The sequence below is a fragment of the Capsicum annuum genome, chromosome 2 (genome assembly GCF_002878395.1).
Source record: "Capsicum annuum cultivar UCD-10X-F1 chromosome 2, UCD10Xv1.1, whole genome shotgun sequence".
Lineage (NCBI taxonomy): Eukaryota > Viridiplantae > Streptophyta > Magnoliopsida > Solanales > Solanaceae > Capsicum > Capsicum annuum.
Window position 1 is genome coordinate 117,788,152 of NC_061112.1, and position 14,424 is coordinate 117,802,575.

A 14,424-nucleotide genomic window follows, 5' to 3' on the forward strand; every position below is an offset into this window, starting at 1 on the left:
TTACTTTATTTGTTATTTTTTCTTCGTCATCATAGGCTAAAATCTTTAAACCCTTCCTACTTGTCACTCGTGAAAGAGCAACATACAATTGACCATGTATAAACACTGATTTCTTAAAAAATAATCCAACATAAGACAATGATTGGCCTTGACTTTTATTAATGGTCATGGCAAATGAGACAATGATGAAAAATTGTCCCCGCTAGAATTTATAAGGTATTCTCGCATCAGATGGTGTCAAACTCATTCTTGGAATAAACACCTTTTCACCGGCCTTTTTGCCTGACAAAACCTTAGCTTCTATAACTTGACTTTCAATTCTTGTGATGATCAGCCTCGTCCCATTACACAACCCTGATGATTGATCTATGTTTCTCAATAACATTACCAGTACACCTACCTTTAATGTGATTAAGTGATTTGGAATTCTAGAACACTTGATACTGTTAAGAAATTCTGGTGTGTGCACATGCTCCAATGTTGTAAAAGAATGATCAGACATGCAAACTGTATCAGAACTAAGATATGTCCTCTCAGGATTATGATTAAGTGATATCATAAAATCATTGATCGACTCTGCCATGTCTAGAGTCGGAGCAAGAATTGCTATTTAATGGAGGTAATCTAAGTCATTGGAATGACGGTAAAAATCAGGATATGTACTCTCTACAATTGCCAATATTGGATCGACACAATCCTTAATGATAAGATCATCAGGGATTTGAATAGTCTCAATTCCATCAATGGAGCTTCCAATGTTTCCATCAACGATTGCCAAAATCCAATTGGCAAAGTTTAGTAACTCTTCCAAATGTTTGCCTAATTGATTTCCTTGTAATCTCATATTCTTTGTTAGCTTTAGGACTTAACAGTGGCTCCAAAAATCTGAAGAATTTAAAGTGGCATTAACAATTTTTTGCCTTGTTCCCTTGGTTGTGACGGGCAATAATTGTCTGAAGTCACCACCTAGAATAATTATTTTTCCTCCCAAAGGTTTATCTAAACTGGATGTGTTTTAAACCTAAGAATATCTCTGAGAGTCTGATCAAGAGCTTCAAAACAGTATCTATCCATCATTGGTGCCTTATTCCAAATAATCAACTTTGTCTTGACAATCAAATTTGCCAGAGGACTACCTTACTTTATATTGCATGTTGAATCTTCAGTTGGATTGAGAGGAATTGCAAATCTCGAATGAGCTGTTTGACCTCTCGATAACAAAAGAGATGTAATTCCACTTGATGCAACAGTTAACACAATATCTCCTCTAGATCTTATGCAAGAAGACAAAGTTTTCCAGATGAAAGTCTTGTCAGTTCCTCCATGACCATATAAAAAGAATAATCCACCTTTGTCTTCATCCACTGCTGCTATTATTTTGTCATATATCGACTTTTGTTCAGATGTCAAATTTATTACTAACTGTTGGTGTTCAACCAACAAAGAGCGCCTGTTTTAGCTCAATTCATCAAGAATTAATCTATTGCTATTGTCCACTTATTGCTCATTGTAAACAGGTCTTGGCATAGTTGAAAAATCATGAAAACTTTTTTCGCAACCTTTCAAAAAATTTTCTAACCTTTGCAAACAATGATTTCTTAATTCATCATCTATCATCTCTGCCTCTGAAAAAACAAAAACATCACAATGGTAGTAACATAAAATATAATATCAACCTACACGTGAAATGTTAGTTATCATTAACTTTAAATTTGTACCTGGATTAGACAACAATACTCTTTCTTCTTGAAGGATATCTTGTGATAATAATTTCCATGTTAATTGTCAAACATATTCTGGCCGTAACATCGAATTAGACAATAACAACATTATAAATAGTTGTCTAAGATACGATAGCATTCCCCAGTCACTTGCTTCCTTCATGACATCAATATACACTTTGTCATCATCTAATAATCCGAGTGCATAACATGTATCTCTGAAAGTGGTGTGGTCATGATTGTTGATCTTTTTGAGATCCTCATAGCTTGTTACACCTTTAATGACATTCAACAGTAATCTGAGATAAAATAACTCGCCACTTTCAGGCGGAACAAAAAAATCCTCTCGATAGAAAATGCAGAAGTTTCTCTTTTCTTTCATTTCTTTGCATCCTGTTTCCATACAAACTTAAGCGAAAATTCTGCATAAGTTAATTCTCCAGCTTCAGGAAATCTTTTATTTGCCTCAAACCAACTTAAGAACATTGACTTCCTTACACTTGGCCTATTCACAATATCATCAATTGGATCATCATCAGAGAATATAACATTTTGTTCATCTCTGAGATGAAATGCTAGTCTTTCTATCAGAGGTTACCTATAGTGAAATGGAAATCCAAGTATTCTCCAAGCAGCTTCACAAGATGGTATGTATCGACAATCATAATACATTTTGATTTCATCAATATTTGATGAATCTTTCTCATTAGCACTTTAAGAAAAAGAAGTAGTGACACGATCATTTCCCTTATTAACGTACTTAAATAAGTACTTAATATTGATTGCACCATTCCACATTGATATGAGCACCATACTTCAATAATAAGAATCGATTGTGCGGCACCACATACCTGTTCCAGCTCAATAAGAAAATAAATAAATTATAATCTTTGTTTGAGAAGATATTGTATCTCTAATTGTATTCAGAAAAATTAATGGAATAGACATTATTTGAGAACTCCACATAAATACTATCAATCGATTAAGTAGTACCCCGTACGTATTATTCAGGTCAATACCATCCTTCTTGATAGTTCTACCATCTTCCCTTCTTATGTAAATAGGATAACCATCTTCATCAATTGTGGTTGACTGAACAGTTTTCTTTGGAAAGTGCTTTGTACATCTACCATTCTGCATGCAAGGAGAGTAATTCCTAGCAGAACCACATGGTCCATGCATCATGAATAACTGCATGGCTTGATAATATTGAGGATCGGTCAATTCATTTGGTATTTTCACTGAAATAATTCTATCGATATCTGCAGTAGCGGGATATTTATTTTGCTCATAAAGAAAAAGTACAATGTTAGCATGAGGCAATCCTCATTTTTGAAATTCAACTGTATAAATCACTGCATCAAATAATTTTATTGGATGAATAAATAGTTGAAATTTATATATAAAAATATATTAATATCTCTCTCTCTCTCTCTCTCTCTCTATATATATATATATATATATATATATTTATGTATATGTATATAAAAATTATAAGTGATGAATCGAATATACCTGCTTTTACTCTTTCAAAAAATCGTTTATCTCTCAAGTCTTTTATTAAGCCATCCAATTTTATTTTGAAAATCCTGGATAAAATATCAGGACGATCCTCAGGTTTTAGATCTTTACTCTCTACAATCTACATATCTCTGGCCATTTTGGATTGCCAGTAAACGTGATGAAAATATTAGGGTAGCCAGCCCATTTGCATATTGCCATAGCATCTTAATAATCTGAAGCATTTATCGTGCACCTCCTGTGAAGCTTGATCCCAGAATTATCCTTTTCCTTGAGAAGATGGATCAATTTCTCCTTGCAAAAGTGCATCTTCCAACCCTTTATACATATGAGCTCTCATCCATTTTTTATTAAATCGGATATAGTTCAATCAAAAAAATTCGATAATTATATATCCATCAATCAAGAACTGTTGAAACAATCTTCTCAAAGACAGAATTGCAGGAAATTCATCCTTTCTATCTTGAATCTTGTAAGAAAAATATTCTCGGCAGCTAACATATCTCCTTCCGCGGGGCGTTTTATCATTAGTAGTAGTAATAGGAATGTCTTTTCTGTAGCCATCTTTACCGTATGGAAAAATCAAAGGATACTGTAAGCTTAAATATGCAACATTTAATTCATTAATCCTTTGTAACTGTCCAGAATGACTTTCAATAATAATGTATCTGTCACTTCTAGATGGCTCAAAATCTCCTACTACTAAAACAGCTACCTTTGAAACTGTTGGCAAGTTGTATCTTCTTCCATCGATGCCTTTTTTGCCTATTAATCTGAGTGTAACTTTAGAGCTTCTATCTTCTTGAAATCTGTCTCTTACCATTCTGAATGTTTTAGCTAAAATATTGTGGCTATCAAACATTTGCTTTAGATCACTAACAATCGCAACATGAAGTTTGTTTATATCTTGACCACGACTGCAAAGAATTATAAAATGTAAATTATCAATATTGCCTTTTCATGTAAAATATTATCCATATATTTTTACTCACAAATGATAAAAACACTAACCTTACAACACGAATTCTATTCTGTACTTCATTATTCGTATCGTAAATATATAATTAAGCAAACATTGGGATGGATCTCGCAAGAGGTAACAAACTTTCAATTCTATGATAGTTTTGTCCTGATAATCTGAATGTTCTTGACCCCAGACTTTGATTGACAGATGAATCACCTTTTCACCCATTGAAGTAAATGAGAACATAGAATTATAACTCCTAATATTCTCTCGAAAGTGATTGCTTTTAGAATCTGCATAAAATAATAAATGGAGAATAAAGAATTATATATGAAATGTGAATATGCTTCGATAATAAGATCAAAGTAAATATTTTTTCTAACCAGATCTAAGCAACAATTGACTTAGAATTTAAGGATGATTGATTGTCTTTGGCAACTTTATTTTTTCATGATTGCAACATAAAAAAACTGATAATTTAGACGTTTTTGTCTGTTTGATTCTTTCTTCGTACCAAAAATATGCTCCACAATGTCCACACTCATTGGTAGCATCTCCGATATTCCAGTACTCTATCAATCATAGAAAAGATATCGAGTTAAATCCATATAAACTCACTACTTTTATGATTTCTTATTAGTTACTTACATATGTATAAAAGTTAAATAGTGCATACCTTCATTACAAAAATTCCCCCAATTGACGTTATCCTCTAAAAAAATAATAGTAACTGAATTTAGTGACATTGAAGAAATGTTTTAAATATCAATATCAATTAAAAATAATTTATAACCAGCTTGATTATACAATACATACCTTCACAATCATCTTCATCTTCTTGACCTTCATCGCAAGGAGCACAATTTAAACCAGGCAGTTCATCTTGATTTTGTGTACCTATAATGAGTAAATTTTAGCGTAAAAAAAGTGAATAATAACTCCAAAGAGTAGCCTTGGTAGAATTTAAGTATTTTTTTTAATACTTAAATTTAGTAATGATTTCTTATTAAGAAACTTTAAGCAATTCACGATGAGTAATTCACGAAAATAAGTTATATTATATTTTGTTGTAGAATTATTATATCTTAAAATTCAAATTGCATATTAAAAATACATGAATTAGTATTTTCAGTCAACAAAATGCCTTTACCCTTCCTCTGGTTAGTATTTGGGAAAAAACAACTTTCAGAATCTGCCATTAATAAAAGATAAAAAAAAATTTAATGGCGTCTGATAGAAAATGATAAAATATCTATTGACGATTTTATAATTTATTTGGTGAAAATGTGAGGAGATTCAAATTTTACCATCACCAGCTGGAGCACAATTCAAATCAGGCAGTATATCTTGAGTAGAATATGTGTCCGTCTTCTGCTTTGTGGGCAAACAACTTTCAAAATCTGTCATTGACGAAATTAAAATTTTCAAATTAAATAAAGCTTCTTTCAAATAAATCTAAATAGTAATTTGATAAAAATTTAAAATTTTTCATCAAAGAAAGACCAATCATTGCTCAAATCACGTAGTGGAAGAGACTTTGAGTAATGTGCCGGAGGTTGTGATGAAGAAACCTTTCCAGGTCTCATCATAGGTACACTAATTGGCGTTGTGTGTTTTTGATATGATCGAGTTGGCGCTACAACTTGTCCTGTTCTTTATCTCCATCATCTATATGAATTCCAAACAATCTAATACCACTACTTAATTCAGAGTTATTTTGTGTCAGTTCATTGACATCATCGCTTATAAAACACCTCTTATTTGTCAATTGGGATACTGTTCCTGGACATGTTAAATTAAGGTAAATATATTATATGCGTAAAATGATATTAAAAAAACATAAAAAAATATTAGATATATTAAAACTAACCATTTGAAATATCACATAGAGGCAGAGAAAGTCTTTCCTGTTGTTCAATTATATTTACTCTGTCATATGTGGGATCAGTGTTCTCTGTAGATAAAATGATATTGTTACAAAAATAAGATAAGCAAAGAAGGAACAAACTTGAATTCTAATCACTGAATATATATATATATATATATATATATATATATATATATATATATATATATATATATATACACCTATTTCACCCGATGAGTATATAGCCTGTTTTTAATTTTGTAGTATTCTTCTATTAGTCTTGCTAATTGTGTTGCCTAATTTTCCATTTGTATGTGCTTCGAAATATAAATTTCATATGAGCATTTGGGAAAGTTAGCTTGTTGAGAGAAGAGAGAGAAAAGAGCCAAGAGAAAATTGAAACAGTCACTCTTTTTTTTTGTTTTGTTATACATATACAATAAATTATCATTTGGTTTTATTTAGAAATAATTTTTCAGTTTTAATATTATATACGTATTTTTTATTGATAATGTCCATCTTCAATCAAGATATTTATACAAGAGAACAACCTGAAGTTTATTACCTTTGTACTCTCTTTTAGTTTCAAATCATTTACTCTAATTTGTAATGTTGAAATAAAAAAATTCAAATAAAAAAGATGCTGAAATAAATATATCACACACATCCCGATTCAATTAAATGTTGATAAAAAAAAATTTATGATAGATATTTTTTGTATTATACATTGCATGTTTAATTTAATTTATTCTATATTTATATATTTTATTTGTTATATTTTATTTCACTTTTTTTATATTTGAATGGACGGATATGAAATTGGGGTATGTTTGTTTGATTGGGCATTTGTGCTTTCACTCTTTTGTTTGTGAATTTATTTTTTTCAATTTTTTTTGTTATATTTATGTTTTTTTGCTGAATCCATCGGAGCTGGGAGGATTGCAGTCAATGTTGTCACTACACAATGCAATTAGGGGTGGGCGTTCGGTCTGATTGTTTAATATCGGTTCGATTTATGATAAAAATGACATCCATAACCAAACCGAAATAAATTCGGTTTGGTTCAATTTTTACAAATTCGTTCGGTTATTTCGGATTTTTATTTCGGTTTGAAATATTAAAGTAGTTAGCCTCTCTTTTTCATAACTGAGCATTTAAAATTGATGGATTTTTTTAGAAAAATTATTTTTTTCAAACCTGTTTTTCATTCTCAAATATAAATAATTATAAATAACTCAACATGGATGAAACGAAATGAAATAATCATAAGCTTAACATAATACATAACATCATTAATCATTACATATAATATAACATTGCATAAATAGTCTATAAAACAACACAAAACTCGTAAAAATAGCCCATGAAACAACATACTTTTTGTATAAATAGTCCATAAAACAGTCCAAAGTCACCAAAATAGTCCATAAAATATTTGAGTCACTAAAACAATCCATAAACAGCCTGCGGCGTATGCGAATTTGCTGTTAAATGTTAATTGTGAATGTAAATTACTAAATATTATATATATAACATAATATTATGTTATATATATAATATAATATTATATAGTATATATATTATATATAATAAACTATATATATTATTTATTTATTTATAAAACTTTGGTTTTTCAGTTTAAATCGTTTTTTTTTAAAATCGAAAATCAAACCGAAAAATTGAAATTCTAAAATTACAAAACGAATTCGATCCGAAAAACCGAAAAACCGAAATCTTAATTAAATTTCGATTTAATTTTTCGATTTTTTTGGTTTAAACCAAAATATGCCCACCCCTAAATGCAGTTGCTACAACGAGGATGCCGTCATGCCTGAGCTCAGCATAAAGGAGTTTCAAAGCTCTTTCACAAGGTAATGCAGAAACTATCAGTGGATTCATACACTTGTTTATATTACTTCTGAAGGATTGGATGACAGTGCATTCTTGTATATATTTGTTTCACCAAATATAGTGTCACAACTTTCATTTCATTGTTTATCTTCACAATCATTGAGAACTAAACATTAAAGTTTTCAATTTTAGCACGGGGAGAACGATTTGTAAAACGTCGTTAATGGTGAAGTCACTGCCATGGACCATGACCTCACTGGCGAGCTTATTTTCTACGGTGATGGTCAGATTGCCTGCTTTGTCCCTATTATTCTTCATTACAGTTTATAGTCTTTTTTGTACTCCAAGATTTACTATTTTCAGCTTCATTATCTACAGGGATGTATTTACACAGTTAGCATGGACTCCCATACAGATGCATTGTCTCAAACTCATCGGAATAAAGTAGCAGGAAGCATAGGTCTGCTGTTACAATTGTTGAATACAGGACATTTTATCTACTGACACGAGTTCCTGTCTTGTTGGCTTTTTCTTGTGATGAAAGTTTGTATTTTTTCAGGTCAAACTGAAACATCTGCCTCTCATGTAGGTTTCTCTTACTTCTGATTTTCCTTTTCTAGTCAAATTAAAAGTATTATGGGCTTGCAGTGTATCTCTACAAATGAAAGGTTATTTGACACTCCGGTGTTCACTAAAGTTGGTTGCACGGCTACATAGAATCCTTGCTTCTTTTTGTCCTTTACTTTCCCTTGAAAAAGGAGAATACATAGGTATGTACTGGATTTGTTATCAATGAAATAATGTAATTTGATACTCGAGTTTAGTCGCTGTGTTTTTCTGCCCTATTGGATTCACGAGCACCTACATTATCAAGTTTGACACATCTGCCTCTCATGTAGGTTTCTCTTACTTCTGATTTTTCTTTTCTAGTCAAATTAAAAGTATTATGGGCTTGCAGTGTATCTCTACAGATGAAAGGTTATTTGACACTCCGGTGCTCACTGATGCTAGCTGCACTGCTACATAGCATCCTTGCTTCTTTTTGTCCCTTACTTTTCCTTGAAAAGGGAGAATACATAGGTATGTAGTGAATTTATTATGAATGAAATAATGTAATTTGATACTCGAGTTTACTCGCTGTGTTTTCCTGCCCTACTGGATGCACGAGCACCTACATTATCAGCTTTCCTTTTCTTACTTTTAATTTGCTATTTTTTTGGTTGACTGGTGTTCTGCTATTATCGAACAAGCCTCTTAATCTTAGTTATGTTACGTGGATTGCTCTTACATTTTGTGCTTAATTGTTTTAAGAATGATTTTCGGACTGACAGTGATTTATCAAGTAACAGTTTAAGCGGAGCTTTGCCGTCATCAGTAGGAAACTTTTCCTCCCTGATCACTCTGTGAGTAATTCTTCATGCAAAACTGTAGGGGTAATAGGTATTAATTTGTAAAACCAGATTATTATGCTTTTAAAGGTTATGACACTGACTTGGATTAGAGTGGCTTAGATGCTCACTTGAGACCTAAACATAAAAATACTTTCAAATTGCATGAGGTAAAGTAAACCAAAATTTGACATCACAAGCACCACCTGCATATGAAAACGTATAATCCTATAACACTATGTTGTCCAGATTTTTAGCAGTTGGATCATTGACTGCATTTTGGTCGTTTTTAGGTTCATACTATTACAGCCTAAAACACACTTGAATTTCATATCATATTGATCCACAATAAAAGAAGATCGGAGAATCTTATATTTGCTAATCAAAATATTTCGTCCATAATAAATATCAAAATCGAAAATAGAAAAAGTGACATCCCACTGAATGGTATCTTATTGAAGTCTCCTAAATGATCTGACTCATGTTATTTTTTCCTTTTTTATGACTTTTTTTCTTTTATTGTTGGAGAGTTGCACACTGGATCTTCATCAACGTCCACCACGGATAATTCATTCTCGAATTTACTTCTCTTTGCAGGGGTACTTAAAGTAGAGTTCACTTCATTCTCAACTACAGAATTCTAAAATTTCAGTAAAAAAAATGATCAATAACAGGTATTTTTATGAACTTTGACAAATGATATATATAAGTGTGTGTTGAAGTCACCGTTAAATCAATGTCTCTAGGTCCGAGTTGTTCATGATTAAACTCTGAATACTGTGAAAGAAAAATAATAATAATATTAATAATAATCTATATTCTAAGTTAAATCTATTTTAATATAAACCAACAAATTCAATGTGTTTGAAAGTAATGTAAACATACAGTGCATGTTTCTTCAATCGGAGCGAGACGATATTGCTTAATGAGATCCTTATCATCACTAAATTTAAGAACTGTGTAAATTTCATTATGTTGGTCTATGTTTTCTTTCTTGACGGTCACTTTAAACATGACCTCTCTATCCAAGATGTTATCCAACTCCAATGGATATGAAAATACACCACCATTCTAAAATAAATAGTGGTATTAGAACAGGTAAAATAAATAGATTCATATATGATTTTATTATTTTTTTACCTCAAGTGATTCTTTGACCAATTCAGTGGCTATCCTTCCTATGAATTTCATCGCATATTGATCCCAAAGCAACAAAGTAATAAAGTCAGTCTCTGCAACATCTGTTACTTTCAAGAATAATTTATACCTGCAAAGCTTTTGACATTTTTTAAATTTTTTGTGATTATAATTTAATTTAATCATGATTTTTATAAAATCTGTGAATTATAGAACTCTCACACGTTTTGCAGTAAAATTTACTGTCAAGTTCATCAACCTTCCTACTGCAATTCTTGCAGCTAAGGTATGACCATTTTTTCTCAAGATCTATGTGTAATATGGTTGCAACAATATAGAAGCTCCCTTCTTATATTTATTAAAGTAGTATAGTTAACAAAAAGTATTCACTTGTCATGCTATAATTTAATATGTAAATAAATGTAATAGGTAACTCACGTCCATGCAATCAATTAACTGCTTTATAGTTTTAACTTCAACCGCTCCAGAAGCCAACTCATCTGAAATAGAATAGCTCTGTTGAGAGGACAATTAACTAATCCTCTCAGATTTATCTCCACGCACATCTTTCATTCTACATGTATTGAAGTTTGTTAAAATATCTATCATCACAAATTCTCTAGATTATTAAAAAATTAGACATAGAGGATATAAGAGTACATATAAACCTGAAAATAAAATCAGCAACTTCAGGCAGTTCAGGATTAATCCATAGCCTTGAAGCAGTCCAAAAATTATGCACAGAGAATTTTTCTACATTTATGTATCTATATAGGGTAATTAAAATTGGATTGATACAGACTATAAATAAAACTTTCAAATAAATTTTTGAATGTACATGTTAGTTGAGAACCTTTAAATTTGTGAGCCTTTATGAGTTGCATAACCACAATGACAGGCTTATTGGTTGATTCGTCCAAGTGTGGAAGAATTTGTTCAGTGAATTTCGTCCAGAATGTAGCTTCAATCGTGTTGTTCCTTAAAAAAAAGGCACAATTTAATCAAATAAAAAAGAAAAAAAATTGAAATATATTCATGATTACACTCATTTATGTAGTCTTACTCATTATCTCGGAGTTCCACATTCATAAAAGAGCTGGACTTATCACCTTACTTGTATTCTTGAATAGGTCCATAAGCAATGATTTCTCCCACAATATCTATCAAAATTGAAGAAAAAAAATACTTAGTATGACATAATTGGTGAAACATTTAGATTAAAAAAATTGTTTCATAATAATTATCGAAAAGCTTATTCTCGTCAATAGCAACTTGATTTATCAAAACCTTAAATGGAGGAAATTTAAACAAAGTTTGATCAAAGTATGGATCAACTATTTTTTGTATGTTTGTTTCATGAGTGAACATCAACTTCATTTTGTGATCGTTGGTTTGGACTTTTGACTTGTTTGGTACTGCTATGAAATTTTTCATAGAACATAACTCCAGCTCTTTTATTTCTGATCTGAACTTAGAAATAACGAAAGCTTCAACGGATGCTTGAATACGATCACCCTATAAACAAATAATCCAAAATTGAGATTATAGTAACAGTAATGGAATAAAAATAGTGCAGTTTATTTATTTTAGATTGAATTTAATTTTCGTGGTATGTGAAGGTAGGATTAAATGGCTAAAGTCTATGCACGTAATATTGATTCAATTATTTATGGCAGTATATGGCTGATTCAGCCATTTTTATTTAAACTTTAATTAGAAATGTCTAAACGTTAGTAATACATAATGATGTGAATTATAAATGGTGTAATTGTGAAATTTTTACCCTGGAGTTATATTGTATCTTTTTTTTCTCCTGTGTATATACAATTGAACGTGAACATACGTTATGCATGACTTTTTTACTTTTTAAGTACGAATAATGCTTGAAATTATTCAAAAAAAAAAAAAAAGGCAGTGAAGTATGTATACCTTGTCATCCTACAAAAGTATTTCTAATGATAGTATTTTGTTGGGATTTTCATGCTCTGAATTCTGCCACAAACACACTATACAAACCTTCAAATTTCATTGTATTTTAATATTTGATATTTCACATATTGAATCAATTTTAACAGACATTTTTTTGGATAGATATTGGATAGTAGTTTTCTTTTTCGGTTCTAAATTTGAAGAACATTGATTAGAGATTTTATAGTAATGCTGTATTTAAATTTGAATTACAGAGATAGAGATAATGATTAAGTTGTTGGGATAATTATATTTTTAAGTTCAAAGTAAGTCATGTTAATCAGTAAGAGTTGAGATAAAAGTAAAACTCTAAAATTGTTAAGGTAGTTATAATTCAAAAAAATCTAATTGTATCTGGTTAAATTCAACTTGTTTGCTGGTTATAATATCTTTTTAGTTGAGGTTTATTTGAGTTAAAAAACTGCTATCAGAGTTATTGACTCACATTTCTTTTTAGTTAATATATTGCTGAAAGTACTGACCCTTGTGTTTTTCTTTTTCAGGTTCTAAATTTGAAATACAATTTAAATTTGATGTTGTAGTTTGTTTTTGAATTGCAGAGATAATAATAAGCTGTTAGGAAAACATTTTTTAAATTCAAATCAAATAACTAATATTTAGAGTTTATCATTAAAAATTTTTTAGTTGAGGATTACATTTAGAGTTTATCATTAAAATTTCTTTTAGTTGAGAATTACTTTACTAACAAATTTTTATTGAAAAATATCATTAAAAGTTACTGCTTGCTTTACTATCACGTTTTTGGTTGAAAAATATCAATAACTAATTTTGGTTGAAAAATATCATTAAAACTAACTGCTTATTTTACTAACCCACGTTTTTTGGTTGAAAAATATTAATGACTAATATTTAGAGTTTATCATTAAAATTCAATATTCTTCAATTAAAAATTTGTTATTACAACAATATCAAGTGTTGTCTTTAAATCTTCCACGTGGCTATATTAATAGCTTGACACGTGGCTTCTTATCCTGATTTAGTTTTACTTTTTTATATATATATATATATATATATATATATATATATATATAGATAGATAGATACTCAAAAGTGACGTGGCGCGGTTGTTTTACACACACCGTCAGAGGGGTTTAAAATGTTGTTTTTAATGGGTTCAAGGGTTCAGATGACAAACATGTAAGAAGGAGTATCCACATTACAAAACGGACATAGTATAAAGGTCCACTGAACCATTTTGCCTACATTAAAACTATGACTCTAACTATCATTACTATTATAGTCAGTTATTTAATACTAAGAATAAAAAAGAGAAATATAACAATTTTTTTATTTTAAAAATTGGACAAGTAAATTATAATAATTATTTTTTAATATAAAGGTCAAGTAATAAGAAATGAAAAGAGTTTTTCTTATTAGCCCGTTTAAAAAATCTGTTGTGTTTCTACATCTAAAGGATATTTTTCAGCTGCATGTTTTCTATGGGAAAATAAGTGATTTTCTCATATTTTTTGGTATTTGTAGCTTGTAGGTGAGGGGAAAGTCTCGTCTTCATAGGCGCAGAACTAAGTAAGCCCTTGTACATAAATTGAATAGTATTTAAAAAATCAATATTATTTGACCAGGTTAAGTTGAAAATATATATTTGAAATTAAAATTATGATTGGACGTACATTTCATTTGAGAAATATTGAAATTTTACGACAAAAAAAAAAAAATACTTTGGGAAACTAATTTGCAACACTTTGTCAAACTTGAAGTTGAAGTTGTCAATTAGTAACAATTTGTTAATCGAACATTGATTTGGAAATATATCTTTCCGTAAAAGGGCAAAAAAAATTGTATGTCGACGTAAGTTTTGATAGGCTATAATATTTGTCTAATATTAAAACAATTGGTATCTTTATAGCCGAAAACAATTTATCAAATTGTAGGCCAAAAAGTACTGGCATAACTTAGCTAAAATATTTCTTTTTTCTTAGTTTCTCATCTAGTGTTCGACATTCATATTGGTGTCCTGATTAATCT

At 30.1% G+C, this 14,424-nt stretch overlaps 1 protein-coding gene across 1 annotated transcript; it reads right to left on the bottom strand.

The window, feature by feature from the left end:
* Nucleotides 1-202: 202 nt before the first annotated feature.
* Nucleotides 203-844, bottom strand: LOC124896242. The gene is made up of 2 exons (XM_047407779.1): nucleotides 664-844; nucleotides 203-606 (listed from the first exon to the last, which is right to left on the bottom strand). Exons 1-2 carry the CDS (start codon nucleotides 842-844, stop codon nucleotides 203-205), a joined length of 585 nt encoding a protein of 194 aa, XP_047263735.1.
* Nucleotides 845-14,424: the final 13,580 nt, after the last annotated feature.